The 21,508-nt window shown below is 35.8% G+C and overlaps 1 protein-coding gene across 1 annotated transcript in view; it reads left to right on the top strand.

The window, feature by feature from the left end:
• LOC149896728 (uncharacterized) overlaps positions 1 to 21,508 on the top strand; it is a 34,296-nt gene that overhangs the window by 12,081 nt on the left and 707 nt on the right. The window contains exons 8-13 of the mRNA XM_090117361.1: positions 1,480 to 1,690; positions 7,353 to 7,528; positions 8,117 to 8,369; positions 17,479 to 17,630; positions 19,310 to 19,469; positions 21,007 to 21,110. Of these exons, the coding sequence (XP_089973487.1) occupies positions 1,480 to 1,690; positions 7,353 to 7,528; positions 8,117 to 8,369; positions 17,479 to 17,630; positions 19,310 to 19,469; positions 21,007 to 21,110 (1,056 nt within the window). The remainder of the gene's footprint in view (positions 1 to 1,479; positions 1,691 to 7,352; positions 7,529 to 8,116; positions 8,370 to 17,478; positions 17,631 to 19,309; positions 19,470 to 21,006; positions 21,111 to 21,508) is intronic.

Raw genomic sequence — 21,508 nt, 5'->3', positions numbered from 1 at the left:
TCGCAGATTAGAGAAAATAATAATCTACCTCTAAAATTTTCTTGCTAATGTTATAAATATGTTAGTTCGTTTGTCTCTCTTTCACGCTGCATCGGAGCGATTGAATGAATGGTTTCTTGAAAAATAATTTTTTATTTATTATTTTATGCTTAAGAGAAGACAATTATTAATATTACATCACGCTACATTTAATAGATCGTAAAACCACGAGGTGCAGCAAGTTAATTTTAAAAAATATGTAGAACTAACCCACTGACGTTGTAATTTTGCTTTAATATTATTTCTATTCATGAAAAAATGTCTTATTCATTTTCATTTATTAAATAACTATATAACGGTGCCGGTGCCTTGTTAAAGCGTGTCCCAGACAGACGCGGCCTGCGGTGGCGGTGACGGTCAGTTGGATGACTTGAAAGTTTTAGGAACATCATAGACACACAAGCCCCAGGGCCGAAAAAAATAATAATAAAAAAAATGTTGTGTGGTTTTATGAAACCACGGTAAAAGTGAAACTGTTCGAACGGTTCCGAACACTGCTTTGTGTAGCGCATGTCGCGTGACGGTCGGCTGCCGAGTAGGTATACCTACTATACACGATACACGCGACATGCGCTACACAGACCAAAAAGTTTGAGATGATGTAATAAAAGTTTCACTTTAAAAAAAAAATACATAATTGTTTCGGGAGCCGCAAGCCCCGCCCCCTCCGCCACCTCTTCTGTGTGAATGAGCGCGCGGACATGAGGCGGCCATTACGCGATCAGTTGTAAATTTTTGTAACAGGCCGCGTGTACCGCGTGAAATTATGCCTATAAACACTGAGTTATTTTTTCGAATAGTGCAAAATTACCCAGTTTTGTATGATACATGACATAAAGACTAAAAAAAAACAGCAAAATATGGGCAATATAAGCAATAAAACTTCGTACGATTGGCCATTACTAACGTCCACTTGCAGGTGAGACTCAAGAGTTAATGTGTTGCCGTAAGTTAGAATGACCTACGTCCAAGAAGGCAACAGCAGATCGCCACCGCAGGCCGCGTCTGTCTGGGACACACTTTAATAATAAATTCTACGATTACTCAGTTCAGTTACAGTCAGATTGTTTTAATAATATTTATCTTTTCATATTTTTTTGCTACCCCATATTGTCTCCTGAAAGAAAGGGTTCCTTTGTGCCTTAACGAAAACGTAAAAAAATAGCCGAATTGTTTCATCCATTCTCGAGTTTTATCTTATTCATTTTATATAGATTTAACTAGCTTTCTGCCCGCGGCTTTGCCCGCGTTTTCAAAGAAAAACCCGCAAGTTCCCGTTCCCGAGGGATTTCCGGGATAAAACCTATCCTATCGCTCAACTTGGATCGAGCTGCACATGGTGTGTGAATTTTATTATAATCGGTTAAGTGGTTTAGGAGTCCATTGAGGACAAACATTGTGACACGAGATTTATATATATTAAGATTTAATACATTTCAGGTACCGCACAGCATATTTCGAAGATATGCCCTGGATTGGCACATTCCAATACCGTTTCAATGGATTCCTTCACCAACCAGCAGATCATTATCTCCGAGCTTTCTATTTAGAAGAGTCAAGTGAAGGTAAAAAGTGGTGGAAAAAAGGGGGGAGTAAGTACTGTGTGGGGGATACTCCGCAGTATAAGTTGATGATGGATATCACTGATCAGGTGAGAGAAAGACCCGAAAAACTCAAAATTTAACGAAAAATTATTATAAACTCATTATGAAAAATTATTATATATACCTTACGAGTTACGACTCGACTATATGAATTTTAGGAAATGAAGATTAATGGATTTTAAACGCGATTTATTCATGATATTATTAACTCGAACTTTACAGCGAGCGTGTTCGGGGAAATGTTAATCCATACTAATATTATAAATGCGAAAGTAACTCTGTCTGTCTGTTTGTTACTTAATCACGCCTTAACTACTAACCCGAGAAAGGACATAGGCTACTTTTTATTGCGAAATATGTACCACGGGAAAAGCCGGGGCGGACCTCTAGTAATGAATAAATCACATTTAAAATCAGTAAAAGTCAATACAATCAATGTTAATAATTTTTATTGTATTGTTTAATTGCTTTTTATTGTATGTTTGTGTTCTATGAATAAACGTATCATCTATCTATCTATCTATCTATCTTAACCATAATTAGGTTAAAATAATTATAAGGCTTTGTTACATTTATGTACTATAAAAAATTAGACTCACAATCGCCTATTAAAAGGTCGGTGGGCCGCGTAGGCGGAGTTTTGTGCTTTGTGTCTCATTTTTGTAGCCAATTTTCTGTGTCACACTGTCTATAGTAGATGTTGAGTATATAAATTTATAATGTAGTTTATGTGTATCTGTGAATGCTATGGTACAAACTGTCTTTGTAAATGTTTGAAGTTTTCTCGTTTTGACACTTGGTGCTATCTGTCCTTTTCATGGTTGCTCTGTGCTGTACTGCTGTGTAATGTAATGCGTTTAACTTTTATTAAATACATCGGTTGTAAAGAAGAAGTTTTATTGAAAATATTACCAAATCCCAACAGGTTATGGGCCCAGGCATATTTAAAATATATTTTCAATAAGAGAAATCTATAAAAGAGCAAGATTACAACCGGTGTAAAAACTAACCTAAAATGGAGGTTGCGAACTCGATGAAAATTGAGAAGTTTGATGGGAGAAATTTTAAACAATGGAAATTTCAAGTTAAATGTGCATTACGAGCAAAAGGATTGAATATCGAGAAGGCAAGACCTACGGAAACCAGTTCGCAAGTGCAATGGGACAAAGATGATGGCATGGCAATGTTCATTCTGACATCGTCCATGGATTTAAACCAAATATCTTTAATAGAAAACTGCGAGACTGCTAAACAAGTTATGTCAAAATTAGAAGCTATCTATGAACAAAAATCTGAATACAACAAGATGTTGATTCATGAAAAATTTTATCAATATTCATATAGTGTCAACGATACTATGGCGCAGCATGTGTCCAAGGTAGAAAGCTTGGCAAAGCAACTACGGGAGACTGGTGAGAAAATCAGTGACACAGCAATTATGACAAAAATTCTAAGTACATTACCATCAACGTACCGTTCACTTAGACAGGCATGGTTGTCACTTGATGAAGGAAGTCAAACAATTCAAAACCTCACTTCTCGGCTAGTAGATGAAGAAGCCAGCCTTGCCAATGATATAAATGTTAGTGAGACAGCATTAGTGACATCAAAAAGTAATTTCATATCAAGAAGTGAAAATAAACAGAAAACTTCAAAAGATCAACAAAAAACAAGTCATAGATTCATATGCTATAATTGTAACAAAAGAGGCCACTTCGCTAGAGACTGCAGACTGCCAAAGAGAAAGCATGATAAGAAACCTAACAATATGTTGGCTTTCAGCGCTGCACTGAAGGAACATGATGAAGAGGCATGGATTCTTGATAGTGGAGCCTCAATGCATATGACATTCAAGCGGGACTACTTCTGTGAGTTTAACGAGTGCCAAGAGAACAATTCTGTTAAATTGAGTAACAAACAGAATATAAAAATATGTGGTAAAGGAACTGTACTGATAGACAAAAAGGTTAATGGTTCATGGGAGAGGTGTAAACTTGAAAATGTTTTGTATGTACCCGACTTGAGAAGAAACTTATTTTCGGAAGGTGCTGTGACAAGAAAAGGATATATGATAATGAAGAGCAATGAAAAGGCAATGATTATGAAGAATAATGTTGTTGTTATGATGGCATATCTATCAGAAAATAACCTATATGAGTTAGATGTCAAAACAATAAAACAAGAAAGTTGTAATGTTGTGCAAACAGATATAAAAGTTTGGCATGAAAGATTGGGACATTTAAATGTGAAGGAACTTCAGAATATGTGTAAAAATGGTATAATTCCTGTTACATTGAGTGGAAATCAGGATTTTATTTGTGAAGCGTGCCAGTATGGAAAGCAAGCAAGGCGCCCTTTCTGTAAATCAACCAGAGGTCCAACACAGCCTGGTGACATTGTGTACAGTGATGTTTGTGGCCCTATAGAAGAACTTTCTGTGTCTGGTATGAAGTACTTTGTTTTATTCAAAGATGGAGCTACAAGCTACCGCCATGTTTACTTCATAAAACATAAGAGCGAGGTATTTCAATGTTTTCTTAAGTATAATGCAATAGTGAAAAACAAATTTCAACATGATTTGCACATATTACATACAGATAATGGGTGTGAATATGTGAACCAAGAATTTGCATCATATCTGGAGAATAAAGGAATAACACATGAACGTACTGCCCCTTATACCCCTGAACAGAATGGGAGAGCAGAGAGAGAGATGCGTTCAATCATGGAAAGTGCAAGAACTATGTTGTATGCGAAAAACATTCCTTTAAACTTGTGGGCAGAAGCTGTCAACTGTGCAATATATTTATTAAATAGAGGTACATCAAGCCAAACAGGAAATGTTACACCATTTGAACTGTGGCATGGAGTTAAGCCTAACTTGCAACACATAAGAATATTTGGGTCCATTGGTTATGTACATGTACCAAAAGAAAAGCGAAAGAAACTTGCAAAGAAAAGTGTGAAGATGTTGTTAGTTGGGTATGAACATGAGAATTACAGGATGTTTGATCAAAATACTAGAAAGATTATAATATCGCGGGACGTGAAATTCGATGAATACAGTATGCCAGAAGAAAAACAAAGTTTTGTAGAAGTAACAGCTTCACAAGAAAGAGAACAAGATCATTTTACAAGGTCTACTCCAGAGGATGAGTTTCAAGAAAGCAGTACTGATGATAGTATATTTTAGTATATATTTTTATATTTATATGAAGAGCTCAGAGGATTTAGATGTAACTTATATCCCTCCAAGAAGTATATGTTTGGAAGAGGAAGAACAGAGAAACATCACACTACGTCCACGTCGGAATAGAAACCTAGAAGTAAATATAACTGAATTGGAATTACCTAACACTTATGAAGAAGCAATGAATAGTCCAAATTCTCACCTATGGAAGAAAGCTATAGATGAAGAACTTCAGTCACATGAAAAAAATAAAACATGGATATTAACTGATCGAACTGAGAAGAAGCCTGTTTCTTGTAAATGGGTGTTCACTATAAAGAAGAATAGAGATGGAGAAATAGTACGATTCAAAGCACGACTGTGTGCACGTGGGTTCACACAAGTCAAGGGCGAAGACTATAATGAGATTTTTTCCCCTACTAGCAGGTATGATTCCATCAGGGTGTTGCTGAGCATTGCTGCGAGAGATGAACTGCATATCGAGCAATTTGATGTGAAGACGGCCTTCCTGTATGGTGAGCTCTCCGAAGAAATTTTCATGGAGGTGCCCGAGGGTTTGGAAACACAGTCTTCAAAAGTATGTAAGTTAGTTAAATCTATATATGGTCTTAAACAATCATCGAGATGTTGGAATGAAAAATTTAGTTCTTTTTTATCTTTTTATGGATTTAAACCATGTCCATCTGAGAATTGTGTATTTGTAGGATATTTTAAAGATGTTAAAGTAATTTTAATTCTTTATGTTGATGATGGTTTGTTACTGGCTAAAAGTAAAGTTGTTTTATCTGAAATAATAAAAATATTCATGCAAACATTTGAGATTAAGACTTTAGACTGTAATTCTTTTATTGGAATGGAAATAGATAAAGGAAAAGGTTATATTAGTGTAAGTCAAAGTCAATACATTCAAACAATAATTAATAGATTCAATTTGTTAGATGCTAAGGGTAGTAGTACCCCCGCTGATGTAAATGTAAAGTTGTCTAAGAATACAGTTAGTGATAAACTTATTAATTTCCCATATAGAGAAGCGGTGGGAGCATTGTTATTCTTATCATCAATATCTAGACCTGACATAGCTTATGCTGTAAATGTTGTTAGCAGGTATGTCAATAATCCAGGTCCTTCACATGTTATAGCTGTGAAAAGAATCCTACGTTATTTAATTAATTCAAAAGATATGAGAATTGTTTATCAAGGTAATGCTGACTTAGTTGGTTACTCTGATTCAGACTTTGCAGGTGATATGGATAGTAGAAAATCTAATACAGGTTATATATTTCTTATGAATGGAGGTCCTGTCACTTGGTCTAGTCGTAAACAAAATACTGTGGCATTATCCACAACAGAGTCAGAATATATGGCAGCTAGCGAAGCCGCTAAAGAAATTTTATGGCTTAGGCAATTTCTTTGTGATATTGGGGAGCCACAAGGCTCAATAACTTTAAATGTTGACAATCAAAGTACAATCAAATTGATACATAATCCTGTGTTTCACAGAAGGAGTAAGCATATAGATATAAGATACAACTTTATCAGAGAGAATGTTGCAAATAAAATTGTCAATATCAAATATATTGAGAGTTCAAATCAATTAGCTGATTTCTTAACAAAAGCTTTGCCAGCAAATAAATTTAATTCTATTAGAGATAAGATTATGAGAAATGTTTAATGTTATGTAGACTTCATATAAATGTGCCTAATGTTTAACTTTTATAAACTTCATATAAGTGTGTCTAGTATTTAACTTTGTATAAAGTTAGAATAAAAAGTGTATGTAAGTTGAGAATAATATTTAACTTTATATAAAATTTGGAATAAAAAGTGTATGTAAGTTGAGAATAAAACAGTTTGTAGTTTATGTATTAGAGGAGTTATTTGTTCTTTATGAAAAATGTATGAAGTTAACTAGAATATTTTATGTTTGTTTAAAAAACATTTAGTTGTCAGTTAAGTTGTTATGTCTACCTTATAAATTTAGGTGGGAGTGTTGAGTATATAAATTTATAATGTAGTTTATGTGTATCTGTGAATGCTATGGTACAAACTGTCTTTGTAAATGTTTGAAGTTTTCTCGTTTTGACACTTGGTGCTATCTGTCCTTTTCATGGTTGCTCTGTGCTGTACTGCTGTGTAATGTAATGCGTTTAACTTTTATTAAATACATCGGTTGTAAAGAAGAAGTTTTATTGAAAATATTACCAAATCCCAACAGTAGAGCCATTTTAATAGGCAACATTTGACAGTTCAACAAAATTCAACGACGTAACCTAGTAACGACGACATAGAATTAATTATTATTTCGTTTTGTTAGAACTGCACATTTGCTTAACTTTTTTCAATTACGATTACATATTTACGATATTAATGACCGATACAAGTAATTTTAAGATTTAATTTTACTGATATAGTTGTCATCAAATGTTGCCTATTAAATTGGCTCGACTATAAATAAACGTTTTTTATTTCTTCTTTCTTTCATACTATACATTACTTATATAATTTAAAACAAATTTCAGTTCTTCAAGTTACCGGACAAGAAGTTCTGTTTCACGTTCATAGCGGACATCACCCATGATGACTTCAACATGATAGCCACGGCTGATGATGAGACAGCATCCTTCTTGGAGAGATTCATCACCAGTGGGCTGGGTGAAGACACTGCTATCTTGGTGTTCGGTGATCATGGGCCGAGGTGATGAAAAGTTTCAGTTTTATAGCTGTTTAGTGGTTGATGATGAGACAGCATCCTTCTTGGACAGATTCATCACCAGTGGGCTGGGTGAAGACACTGCTATCTTGGTGTTCGGTGATCATGGGCCGAGGTGATGAACTATATTATGATGAGAATTTTCATTTAGCAGTTTAATGATTGGTGATGAGCAGTTCTTTAGTTCTTTAGTTTAGTTGATGATGAACAAATACTATATTACTTGATGTTTGTGTATGGTTTTTATTTATTTTTATTAATCAAAAAGATAAATCATATAACAAATAAATTGACATGCCAAAAACCACACGGACATGTGTATGTGTGTATGTTTGTTACTCTTTCACGCAAATACTACTGAACCGATTACAATGAAATTTAGCATACATATAGAGTAACTGAGTAACTGGGATTATAGATTAGATTATAACACATAGGATAGGTTTTATCCCGGAAATCCCACAGGAACGGGAACTACACGGGTCTTTCTATGAATACGCGGGTGAAGTCGTAGGCGGAAAGCTAGTCAATAAATTTTACGATTCATTAATATACAATAATTTCAAACCACAGATACGCAAACGTCCGCGACACGTTACAAGGTAAACTAGAAGAGCGTCTCCCTCTAATGGCGATCAGACTGCCAGACTCTCTAACAAGGTCCCGACCAGACGCTATACACAGTCTGGTCGGGAACGCAGAAGTTCTGACAACACCACACGATATACATGCTACAATATTGGATATAATGGGTCTGTCTAGATATTGGAATCCGTACAGGATAAAAGGTGCGGAAAATACGAGGGGACTGAGTTTATTGGAACCGGTGAGTTTTTAATAATAATATTATCTTTCTTAATATATCTTAGGCGCTGACTCCACGAGCGAGAGAATCGCGGCGATATTATCGTCGTGCCACGTATTTCTATACACTCTCTATGGAACCGTCTCCACACGGCGATATTATCGCCGCGATAGGACGAGTGGCAATGAGCGCGCGAAACGTCATTACATCGTCGCTAGCCCGCTGCTAGTCGCGGCGGGCTAGCGACGAGCGCGCGGCGGGCCCGCTGTCAAACGCAGCGGCATTTCAGCGTTGCCTCTGGTCTTCTCGTAGTTCTCTTCAAGGAAACGTGACAGATACCGTTACGAGTCGCCGCGGAAACGCTGCGATTCCGTTACGACTCGTGACGATACACGGCGGAATTATCGCTCGTTCGTGGAGATTATCCGACGATATAAGGGCGGACTCGTCGCGATTCTCTCGCTCGTGGAGTCAGCGCCTTAATATCTTAATATATATTATAAAGGCGAAAGTTTGCAAGTATGGATGTATGGATGTATGGATGTTTGTTACTCTTTCACGTAAAAACTACTGAATCGATTACAATGAAATTTAGCACACATATAGAGGGTAACTTGGATTAACACATAGGATAGGTTTTATCCCGGAAATCCCACGGGAACGGGAACTATGTGAGTTTTTCTTTGAAAACGCGGGCGAAGCCGCGGGCGGAAATCTAGTATTATAATATACTAGCGGCCCGCCCCGGCTTCGCCCGTGGTACATATGAAAAATAGATGTTGGCCGATTCTCAGACTTACCCGATATGCACAGAAAATTTCATGAGAATCGGTCCACCCGTTTCGGAGGAGTATGCAGACTAACATTGTGACACGAGAATTTTATATATAAGATAAAATAAATCTCGTGTCACAATGTTTGTCCTCAATGAACTCTGTAGATACGCGTTCACTGTCGTATACGCAGGGGATGGGATTGGCTCGTTACGTCGCCAGTAATTAGGGTAAACACACGTCCGCTCACGCCGAGGGCTGCTGCGTGACTGTGCTCCCCACTACCCGCGAACCCGAGACATCCGGGGATATAGTACCTATACTTTACTCAAACACTACATCCCTTCCTTATTCTATTTTTTTCTTTTATTAAAATATAATCGTTTACAACATACATTATAGACATACATTATAGAAAGCTATCAGACTGATTTAGTTCGGTATTTCATTAGCGGTATTCTTCGCTTTCATTTACATCACCGTTGTCTCCACCTGTATCCTGAACTTTCTGGACCCCTTCCATTCCATTCTCCCTCTGTTCTTATTAAGTTACATTACTTCTATGCTTTTGGCTAGTATCCACGTTTCTGACAAGTACGTATCCACCTTCTAATCGTTCTACACTGTTTCGAGTTGGTTTAAAGTTTGCTGTCAGTTTGTTACGCTTTTCCATCTTCTTTACATATTATACTTTATCACTTGTTATTGACCTTAAAATCTCCTCTTTCTATCTGTATGTTATTTTCTATTGTTTTTTAACCCCTTTTTCTAACATCGGAATTGTCAAATTCTTGTTCGTTATACAACCGAGAGGAAATTTTATCTTTATTTTCTGTCTTCCAGAGAATGCCCTTGTTTTCCAAAAGAATTTCATTTCATCGTTTGTTCTTCGGAGCTTGTTTGTATATTCAACTTTCCAGCTTGGTTCCGCAGTTTTCCTACAACTTCTCGAATATCTCTCCTTCTTCCTGTTTTATTTGTTGAAACATATACCGGTAAAACCTGCTAGCTTTGCCAACGGTTGCAGACTTTGCCATAGCCAACTTCTGAGGGAAAAAGTGTAGTCACATCTTAATATCAGTTTTTTGTCATGTATGCATGCCTTTATAGTAAAATTTATGAGTTAAATGGCAAAACCGAATGAGATGTGGCAGCCCAGCTTGTTTTTGAGATGTAATTTTCGGCGGTTACTTTTTTCGAATTTTGGCGGTATGAAACTTAGTGCTCCGGAACTTTTACAAAAACAAACGGGAAAAGCATTGCCTACGTAAGTATTTTTTTGATATTATGTTAACATAATGTTCTTTAGCTAAATAAAAGCTGATTTACTGTGCTACAAGCTACCTTTACTTCGCAATTGGTATTGGTAAATTCAACAACCCCAATCACAACGTCTGTGATGGTGACTTTGCCATGTTTTGTTGGAGGTTAGGGCTGCCACAAAATTTCTGATGAATATTTTATCAAGTTTAAAATAACAACAATTTTTATATTCAATCAAGATCATATAAATAAGAATTTGTCATTGTTTAAATCTTTTAGGAATGTCGTGTAATGTGTGATATTAAAAAAAAGTTAGTTAGTTTAATGAATACTATTTTTTTTTGTTTTATTATGTAAAACAATTCAAAGTTAAGAAACTAACTAGAAGTAATTGATTATGTTTTTTTTTTTACTTTTACTAAATTGTTCCTACTACGAAAACATTTTTATTTGACAACCCTAACCCTAACTTCTTCTTATATAGGAAATATTTTGGAAAGGTTGGTGAATTTGCCACCTTCTTAGAGAGTTAAATTAAAAGTGCTAAATAATATAAAGTTTTTACTTTATTTTACGGGATATAGGAAGAGTGCAAATATATTACTTTTTAACCTCATAAACTCCAAAAATTTCATTTTTTCTTTCATATGGCAAATTTACCAGAAGTGACAGCTAACTTTGCCATAATTGTTTTTATGCTTAAAATATTATAATTTACAAAAATGAAATAGATATTTAGTAATATTGTAAATTTTCATGAAATTTACTACGTCTAGGTGCAGGTTACTCATTACGTTTTCATACAATTATATTTTTTTTAAGCGAATCAAACTTTTTAACACATGAAAAAGTGGCAAAGTAAGCAGGTTTCACGGTACCTTTCGATAAATAAAAACACAAACTCAACATTTACTCATTCAATAAGACCTCTTCTAGAAGCTTCTTTGAACCGTCGCAACATAATTTCACGCATTACCACCAATTCGGAAAGCATCATCCATGAATGGAACCGGCAAGAAACCCTTTAGCTATTCCTCTAACATCATGACAATATTACATTTAATTTAACATATAACATAATGATGATGCCAAAGAACGGTCCCTCTTGATCCCACGCGAAAAGCCTCCATGGTTTTTTATTCTCCATAATAAATATTATATTCCTTAATGCTGCAATAGGCTCACTGAACTAATACGTTTTATATTTAAGTTTTAAAATTACCAATACTAAACTCTTTAATTTTATCAGGAGTTCTATTGTAAAAGAGTACAATATCTTGACCCATTAGATAGCCGGAAAATAGCATGTCAATTTTATTTTGTTCCTTATGTAATAACAATGTCCATCTCCTTCTGTTGCGTATTATTGCAGTATTATTGCGTACATTTAAAACGTTATTAAAATCTAATTATATACTGTGAAATTACAGTAAGGAGGCCAGTATCTCTTAGTGAGTCCCGCGCACGCAATTTATATAAATGCGTATGGACCATTTGTGCAATATAAAAACAGTTTCAATATCTGCTGCCAAGCCCCATAGTAGCCATATGTCATGAAAGTAGTTAATAATCCAATCTAGTCGTATCTTTATACGTGAAATGATGCCTCATGTTCCGAACTGTACGCAGCTGAGCTGGTCCTAGCAGCGGCAGTGCTAACATAGACTCCCCATTGTAACTTCTCGTCTTATTTTCCTATAGCTGTGGCAAATAACTACACCGACTCCTTCAGAATCAGTTACATATATTTCAGGTAGACTGTAAATAGTCTCCTGTAACTCAGATCCACCTAACAATAACAAAGTGGCCCTATTTTTTTCGGTGCCTTTCGCGCATCCAAGAAAATCCAAGAACACCTTTTCCAACAAAAAGCAAATGTTGCATTGTCATCTTCTAGGTCGAGTATACCAGGAGGGAAAGTAAGTTAGTCCTTCTTTAGTCCAATAGGGACAACCTAAAATCAGGTTTGATTTTATGTGATAACACCGGTACGTATTTATTTATTTATTTATTATTTATATAAGGCACAGTTACAGGATATAATCCACAAACATTTACATCAACTTACTAAATTAATCAGTATTAAGGTTACAATCCAATTAAAACTGCACAAAACATTTAAATCATTACAATAACATAAAAAAGTGAATACAGTAACTATATACCCTCATTAATTGTTAAGTCAAATGTTTTATCAATATATCACACAACAGGTACTCATTAAAATTACAAGAAATGTTGTGTGGTTTTATGAAACCACGGTAAAAGTGAAACTTGCTTTATACCTACTCGGTAGCCGACCGTCACGCGACATGCGCTACACAGACCAAAAAGTTTGAGACGATGTAATAAAAGTTTCACTTTAAAAATGGTCTGTATGCTTTACATTAATATAATGAAGGCTCATACTGCCTACTGCTAACAAACAACATACTATATTATACGTATAGTTTACATTTTAAAATGGGGCCTATACAGCCATCGCAAATTTAAGATGAATGGTTTACAAATTTACGAAGGCCCGTCCTGCCCACACTACTTTTACATAAGGTTTGGAGGGCCCGTACAGTCTACATAACCAATTAAGCAGAATTTACAATTTATGAAGGCTCATACAGCCTATATATACAATTACGTACAATTTACCATTTATGAAGGCTATATAACAAATAACGCACGATTTACAATTTATGAAGGCTCGTACAGCCTATGTCACCAATCACGCACGATTTACATTTAATGAAGGCTCGTACAGCCTATACAACCAATCACGCACGATTTTCATTTAATGAAGGCTCGTACAGCCTATGTCACCAATCACGCACGATTTACATTTAATGAAGGCTCGTACAGCCTATACAACCAATCACGCACGATTTTCATTTAATGAAGGCTCGTACAGCCTATACAACCAATCACGCACGATTTTCATTTAATGAAGGCTCGTACAGCCTATACAACCAATCACGCACGATTTTCATTTAATGAAGGCTCGTACAGCCTATACAACCAATCACGCACGATTTACATTTAATGAAGGCTCGTACAGCCTATCCAATCACGCACGATTTTCATTTAATGAAGGCTCGTACAGCCTATACAACCAGTCACGCACGATTTACATTTAATAAAGGGTCGTACAGCCTATACAACCAATCACGCACGATTTTCATTTAATGAAGGCTCGTACAGCCTATACAACCAATCACGCACGATTTACATTTAATGAAGGCTCGTACAGCCTATCCAATCACGCACGATTTTCATTTAATGAAGGCTCGTACAGCCTATACAATAAATAAATAATAAAATAAATATCATAGGACATCATTACACAAATCGACCTAGTCCCACAGTAAGCTCAATTAAGGCTTGTGTTGTGGGTACTAGGCAACGATAAATATAATATTTAATAAATACATATATAGATAACACCCAGACCCAAGAACAAATAATTGAGTTCATCACACAAATATTTGCCCTGACCGGGGATCGAACCCGGGACCGTCGGCTCAGTAGGTAGTTACTTTACCACTGCGCCAACCGCGTCGTATACTTCTTGCATAAACCAATAATTTTATTCATTATTATTATTTTAAATTTGATTTGCACCCCGTGTGCAGTCTCGTCTAACTTGAAGATAGGATAGGTTACATTTCAGTTTATAGTCGCAAAAATATATATATATATATATATATATTTTAATTATTTGACAGTCAGTTCTCTGTGTATCTGTTACTTCCAATTGATCCTTACATAATATGGCGGTATCTATTGACTGGATTGAGTAAGTATTCAATAGATGGCGCTATTTAATAATTAGAAGACTACGCGTTTGACCGTTCATATTCATAATTAAGACAAGACAACGTCTGTCGGGTCAGCCAGTATGTATATATTTATCGAATATAAAAATAATATTTACAATTGCATGATTAATATTAAGCGAAATACGTAGATCAAGCGTAGATCAATTATAAAGTTATATCTTTCGTTTGGATACTACTTACATATTATTTTATTTCATTTAGTCGGTACACAATTCGCTATAAGATACTACAGTTAATATATTTTGTATCCAATAAGTATAAGTTGTAGTACCTACATAAAACTTCCGACTAAATACTCTAAATAGTTTTATGGCCATACAAATGTGTACCTACAGCGGGTACTGTGCAGTGTGCACGCGTAAAGAGTGTAATAATAATAAATAATAAAAATACTTTATTGTACACACAGATGAAGTTGACAGAAATACAATAAAAACAGCAAAAGAGGTTAAGGTACAGTAGGCGCCGGATATTATATGAATTAAGTATATTTGAACAACTAATACGTAGAAGAGGAATTAGTTATGTCTTCATTTACTTTTTACGACAACATTTTATATAAACAAATATATCTCTGTCTCTATCTCTGCTAGGAAAACACACTGTCATATACGTATTATTTATTAGTAAATTATTGCATTCGTACAGTCACGTGGTCTCCTCAGAAAATCAGTGCAGCAATACCCTTCAATTAATGGTTGCTGCTTTGCGGTAATCCTTTTTGCCGCTATTGCTATCTCTTCTTTTTAATTTTATTAGATTATTAAGAATTGCATTTTTTCTTTATGGTGGCAAATAAAGTCTTCTATTTCGAAACAAATCATCATGTCATATTTATTAATTGTTCTGATACCGACTATTATAAATCATTATTATTTATAATAAGTAGTTACAGCCCTATAAATGTACATATTATTTACTATTATAAAACAGAGTGCAGCAATAACATAATTAAATCATAATATTTAATACAATCTACAAAATTTATAATACAAAATCATTGGCCGCTTTGTTTGGCTTATTTAACCTCATGTTGGTAATTATAATAACTTTGGCAGACAGTGCACGTACTTAGCACCGCGTAGCTTTAATGTCACGCTCTGCTCATGTCACACAGATTGACTAACGTGCCTCGCTAAGCAAAGCCTAAATACTCGCAAACCATTAACTTAAGAAACTATTGCATTATCACCGATCCCTGATAAGTAGGTATGCAGATACTGAACCAAATCTGTCCGTTCATAACGGGTTAAAATCTAGTCTGAAGGACTGACTTAATACAAGTAGATGAAGCTATTAATAGCATGTTATAAAGAGAAATCATTTAGCAGAATATCATCGTTTGTATCATGAGTATATAAGTAAGAATTATCATAATACAATACTTTTGTACACGCTAGGTGTTTTCCTAACTAATAATATCAGTTTTACAATAATTATGTACTCAAATACATTAAAAAGCAAATATTTCGTCGGACGCTTATATAACTTTTATGAAAATTATAACGTTAGACGTCAAGCGTCTGAGTACCTACACCCAGCGCTGGCGCTTGATAGTCTGTTTAGCAGTATAGTTACTGCGCAGTACAATCATAGAAAATATACTGGTACAACGCGTTTGACATATTATTAGCGCGGCGTCAGGTTAGTGTTACGTTTAGTACCTTGACGTCGCGTACGTACGCATCCTATGTGTCAAACTCAAAGCCTAAATCATGATTGTCGCTTACGACTTGGACAAAAGCAAAACGTAACGTAATTAACATTAGTAATCTACCTCCCATATTTTTATTTTTTTAATTATTTAAAATTATAGATCTGACCTTTATCCTCGTCGCCAAATGTAGATACGCGTTCACTGTCGTATACGCAGGGGATGGGATTGGCTCGTTACGTCGCCAGTAATTAGGGTAAACACACGTCCGCTCACGCCGAGGGCTGCTGCGTGACTGTGCTCCCCACTACCCGCGAACCCGAGACATCCGGGGATATAGTACCTATACTTTACTCAAACACTACAAACTCCTAAACCACTTAACCGATTATAATAAAATTCGCACACCATGTGCAGTTCGATCCAACTTGAGAGATAGGATAGTTTAAACATGTAGGTACCACGGGCGAAGCCGGGGCGGACCGCTAGTAATATTATATGTAGTGTGGAATGTTCGTTGGAGAGAAGTATTTTAAATACTGGAGATAGTAAATTTTTCTGAAAGGAAACATTCATTTATTTTTGACTAGCTGTGCTCGGCGGTTTTAACCGCAGTGCTCCGCTCCTGTTGGTCTTAGCGAGATGATATATAGCCTAAAGTATTCTTCGATAAATGGGCTATTCAAAACCGAAAGAATTTTTCAAATCGGACTAGTAGTTCCCGAGATTAGCGCGTTCAAACAAACAAACAAACTCTTCAGCTTAATAATGTTAATAAAGCATAGAAAAGAAATAGAACTGCATTCAACGAATTTCGATAATTCACTTGCTTCGACTGTGAAATTTTTATTTATAAATTGTGATAACGTCTCTTGCCGAGAGATGCTCTTACATTGTTAGACGCTAGATGCGGTCTGGGAATCAACCATCTACTATATAAAAAAAAAAATTGGTTGTCTGTAAAGTCGGTTTACTGACGATAGTTGAACGTGACAACGTCCGATTGTGCTTCTTTGTCGCTCGTTCCGCGCTCTCGCTCGCACTTCAAGCCTTACATGGAACGCCTCAGAGCGAGGTAACGCCGCATGAGTCATGTTTTTTCGTGCGTGCAGCCGGCTCTATCGAATTATAAGACGTTGTCACGTCAATAAGTCGGGTTTTCCTTCCTGACGCTATAACTCCAGAATGCACGAACCGATTTCCACGGTTTTGCATTCGTTGGAAAGGTCTCGGGCTCCGTGAGGTTTATAGCAAAGAAAAGGTGTCTCTGGTGGCGAAACGGAGTTCGCCCGGTTTGCTAGTCAAGATATAATTTAAACTAGTTAGACTATTTATGCAAATTATTTAATCGTCTTTTTCAACCACAACAAAAACAATTACATAAAAAACTATACATCAATAGTTTTAATAGTCAAAACTTTTTATGCGTAAATAATTTTTGTAAAATTGAATTGTCAACGATTACATTATTTAAAAATTTATCTTCAAAGTCTTCTATTATTTAAAAATATGATATTAATTCTTTCATGCGTTAGTTTTATTTCTTACTATTTCTTCAGATATTGGTTAAATTAAACTTTGTTTATTTATAATTTTATTATAATTTCCAGATATCCCAAAACCGTTCTTGCAGCGAAGCCGGGATAGAACCACACTGGTGTTCCTGTTTGTCCTGGGAAAGGGTGGAAACGAGTGAACCGATATACGATAAGTGTACAAAAGCCATCGTCGATTATATAAACTCGCTCACTGAGAGTGTTAGGTGAGGAAAAAAAGACGGGTTGCACTGGGGGAGTGCTAACGTTGAGCATGTTTGATATTTTGGAATGGTATCCGTCTTACGCTTTTTCGATCAGGTCACGTGTCCTGACGCGAGTTTAAGATTTTATACCCATTATAGTAGGGGAGCCCAGGATGCTAAATGTGGATTTACTCGAGCGTCACGGGAACCTATTAGAATTGGTAGATTAGACCATAGCGAGAAAAAAAGGTCCTATAATGTTTTCACTTTTAGCGGTGGGGAAGGGTTTTTTGATTTTTTTTAATTTAAAAAAGAAAAAAATTGGCTTGGAAATACTCAAGTGCGTTAGATATTGATATTTTGCATGCTCCAGGACGTCACTGAAAAAAAGTATACGTTAATCTGACGATTTAAGTGGCGATTTAATCGCTATGAAGAAAGGGTAAAAAATTAAAGTAATATTATTCGAGCGCGTCAGATTAATATATGGGGGGTTAATTACAATATAAGAAGTCCCCATTTCGCTAATCTGACGATTCGAGCTCAACCTTAGGGAATTATGGATTATTCAAATTTTCCAGCGGGGCCCCTGAGCGCACCCACCAACCATAACTGCTCATATTGACTAGAGGTACTAATGAATAGCTGAGGTACCGTCCCTTATAGTAATCTGACGCGCTCGAGTAAATCCCAAAATCCCCTCTTGGGCTCCCCTACTATTACAGAAAAGTGCTCCACGCCACTAAAGAAGTTTTCACTTCAATAATAACTTTGAAAAAAAAAATGTAAGCGGCCAGGGAACGCCTGAAAGATGTGAAACATCGACATTATTGTTGTGAATTAATTTGGTTTTACGTGCGCCTATAGATGTTTCACATAAAAAAAAACTACAAATATGTTACAATGAATTAAAAAGTGTCTTTAGACATGTATAATTGAAAGAGTAGAATAAATTTGATTGCTCTCGCGGGATCAAGGCGTCACGCCACGGAATGGCGAAAAGGCGCGGGTTCGAATCCCGCCGTGTGATCCAATTTTTTCTAGTCTTTAAAAAATCATAATTTTTAAAAGATCCAAATATGTAGATTATTGAATAATAAAAATAAAATGAAAAGTGGTAAGAGTAGGTGAAGAAATAATAATAAAAAAATGCACAATATTTGTTATTAATAAATAATGAATCAGTATAATTTAGCTACTGATCTCCATATCCCAGCTCAAATTTAATTTAATTTATTTATCCATGTTTTGTTATAAACTCGATTAAGGGCTGATTTTTCAATCCTCGGTTTAAACTTATTTGTGGAATCCATACTAATATTATAGATGCGAAAGTAAGTCTGTCTGTCTGTCTGTTACTCAATCACGTCTAAACTACTGAACCAATTTGCATGAAATTTGGTATAGAGATATTTTGATACCCGAGAAAGGACATAGGCTACTTTTTACCCCGGGACATAGGGTAGGTTTTATCCCGGAAATCCCCCGGGAACGGGAACTATGTGGGTTTTCCTTTGACTGCGCGGGCGAAGCCGCGGGTGGAAAGCTAGTATTTTATAAAACTACCATTTTAAAAACGTATTCTAATTGCCCGTATTTGACAGTTTACGTGACATTTTAATATTATCGTGTAATACTTTATTGGACGGATAAGTTTTATTCAAGCATTGAAAAATCGGCCCTAAAACTAATATTTTCAGGTCAAAATGCATCCCTCGTACATTACAAACAACATCATGGGTGTTAAGACAACGCCCAAACAACGGAGTGCTAACATTCGTAGCGGCTAAAGACGCGGACGGATATGTGGGCAAGTTCGGTGCCCGGGTGAGGCCCGATAGAGAGAATTATCAGGTTAAGGTACGATTTGGTGTAAAAAATTGGTAAAAGTTACAAAAAACGACAAAAAAATGAGGGGGAGGCCCGATAAAGAGAATTATCAGGTTAAGGTACGATTTGGTGCAAAAAAATTGGTAAAAATCACAAAAAAATCTAATAAAAAATGAGCGTAGACACGAGGACGGACGCAAGTATACATTCAAGTATACCAACACCATCTAGTCTTTTACATTTATTTGAAACCCTGATTCGTTCAATCCTAGAATTTAACTGTGTCATATGGTCACCGCACTATACAATTCACATCAGACGCATTGAACGACTTCAGAAGTTTTGCTTAAGGGCTAGCGCATACATACAACTTTTAAATCGACTCAACTATTGAGTCGACGGAGGTGCGCATACTATCGATTTCAGTCGATTTGTAACCCAAACAAAATTTTATCGGAATACTCTTTAAGGCTTTTTAACAAGAGAACAAACGTTGTGCCGCTTCCAATGCAAATGCGAGACTGAACAGTCGTGGATCGACTGTTTAGTCGATGGTATGCGCACTTCAATACATTGCAATACAAAATGAGCGTGTGATCGATAGTTGTCCAACTTTTTAATCAAAAGCAGATCGATGAGGCTTTTTGATTTTTTTGTCGATCAACTATCGAGTTGATAATATGCGCACGTTCATATATTGCTGTGTACTTTTGAAACACAACAAAATAGTTGTTCAACTAAAAGTTGTATGTATGCGCTAGCCCTAAGGCTGGTTTCTCTTCGTTACCACATCGGACGAAGTGGATACTACGAGTCTTCTTGAGAAATTTAATCTTGTCTCGTTGGAAAAGCGTCGACAACATGAAACACTAACACTCCATAAAATTGTTCACTCATCTATCCACTCTCCGTCACTACTGTCAACTGTTAATTTTAATGCTTCATTTCGCTTCCGGACTAACAAAACTTTTTCTTTACCTTTAACCAGGAAAAATACCTCTTTTTATAACCCCATATCTCGTTTCTGCCGTTTGTACAACGATTTATCCACAAGATTCCCGGACTTTGATATATTTGATCATCGAATAAACATATTCAAAGAACATGTTTGCCAAATCTTGAAATGATGTCCTAGTTTTGTTGCTATTGTTTAAGAAACCATTGTTTTAATTGTCTTTCTTTTATATGTATGATCAAATTATCGAATTTTAAACATTAATTTATTGTAATACGCTTTAGATAACTGTAAGCTGTATCCCATTGTAGTATTAATTTACACGATCTTAATTACACGATCCAGATGCAAGTATACATACACACGATCCGGTCGTAGCGATCCGCGGTTGGCTCCGCTCGTGTTGGTCTTAGCGTGATGATATATAGCCTACAGCCTTCCTCGATAAATGGGCTATCGAACACCGAAAGAATTTTTCTAATCGGACCAGTAGTTCCTGAGATTAGCGCGTTCAAACAAACTCTTCAGCTTTGTAATATTAGTATAGATTTCTAGCTATCTTCCTATTGTATTTTATCCCATAAAATTTAAATAATTTATATTATTTTTCAGATTTCCGTGGGACCAGGAAAGGGTATATATGAGGCTTCAATGACCTATATTGTTAAGGAAGATAGATTCGAAATCGATTCCAGAGATATTTCCAGGACAAATGCGTGAGTTTTTATATTATTTTTATTATTTACTAGATTTGAGCCCGCTGCTTCGCCCGCGTTTTCAAAGGGAAACCCGCATAGTTCCCGTTCCCGTGGGATTTCCGGGATAAAACCAATCCTATGTGTTAATCCAAGTTACCCTCTATATGTGTGCTAAATTTGATTGTAATCGGTTCAGTAGAATTTGCGTGAAAGAGTAACAAACACACACACACACACATCCTCACAAACTTTCGCATTTATAATATTAGTAGGACACTGATTTCAATATTTTTTTTTGCATATGCAGAGAAATATAAATGGTTTTGGGGCAAAAGATATTACAGTTAATTTATTTCGGCAAAAAATTCTGAAACAGGCACACATACAATCAAAACGGAACTTGAGTATATGATTTA

Source organism: Colias eurytheme, chromosome 27 (assembly GCF_061535395.1).
Source record: "Colias eurytheme isolate Ceu_HAF_F1 chromosome 27, ilColEury1 Martin Lab GWU primary, whole genome shotgun sequence".
Taxonomy (NCBI): Eukaryota; Metazoa; Arthropoda; class Insecta; order Lepidoptera; family Pieridae; genus Colias; species Colias eurytheme.
Note: the sequence above shows the minus strand (reverse complement) of the source record. Positions and strands in the feature narration are given on the sequence as shown.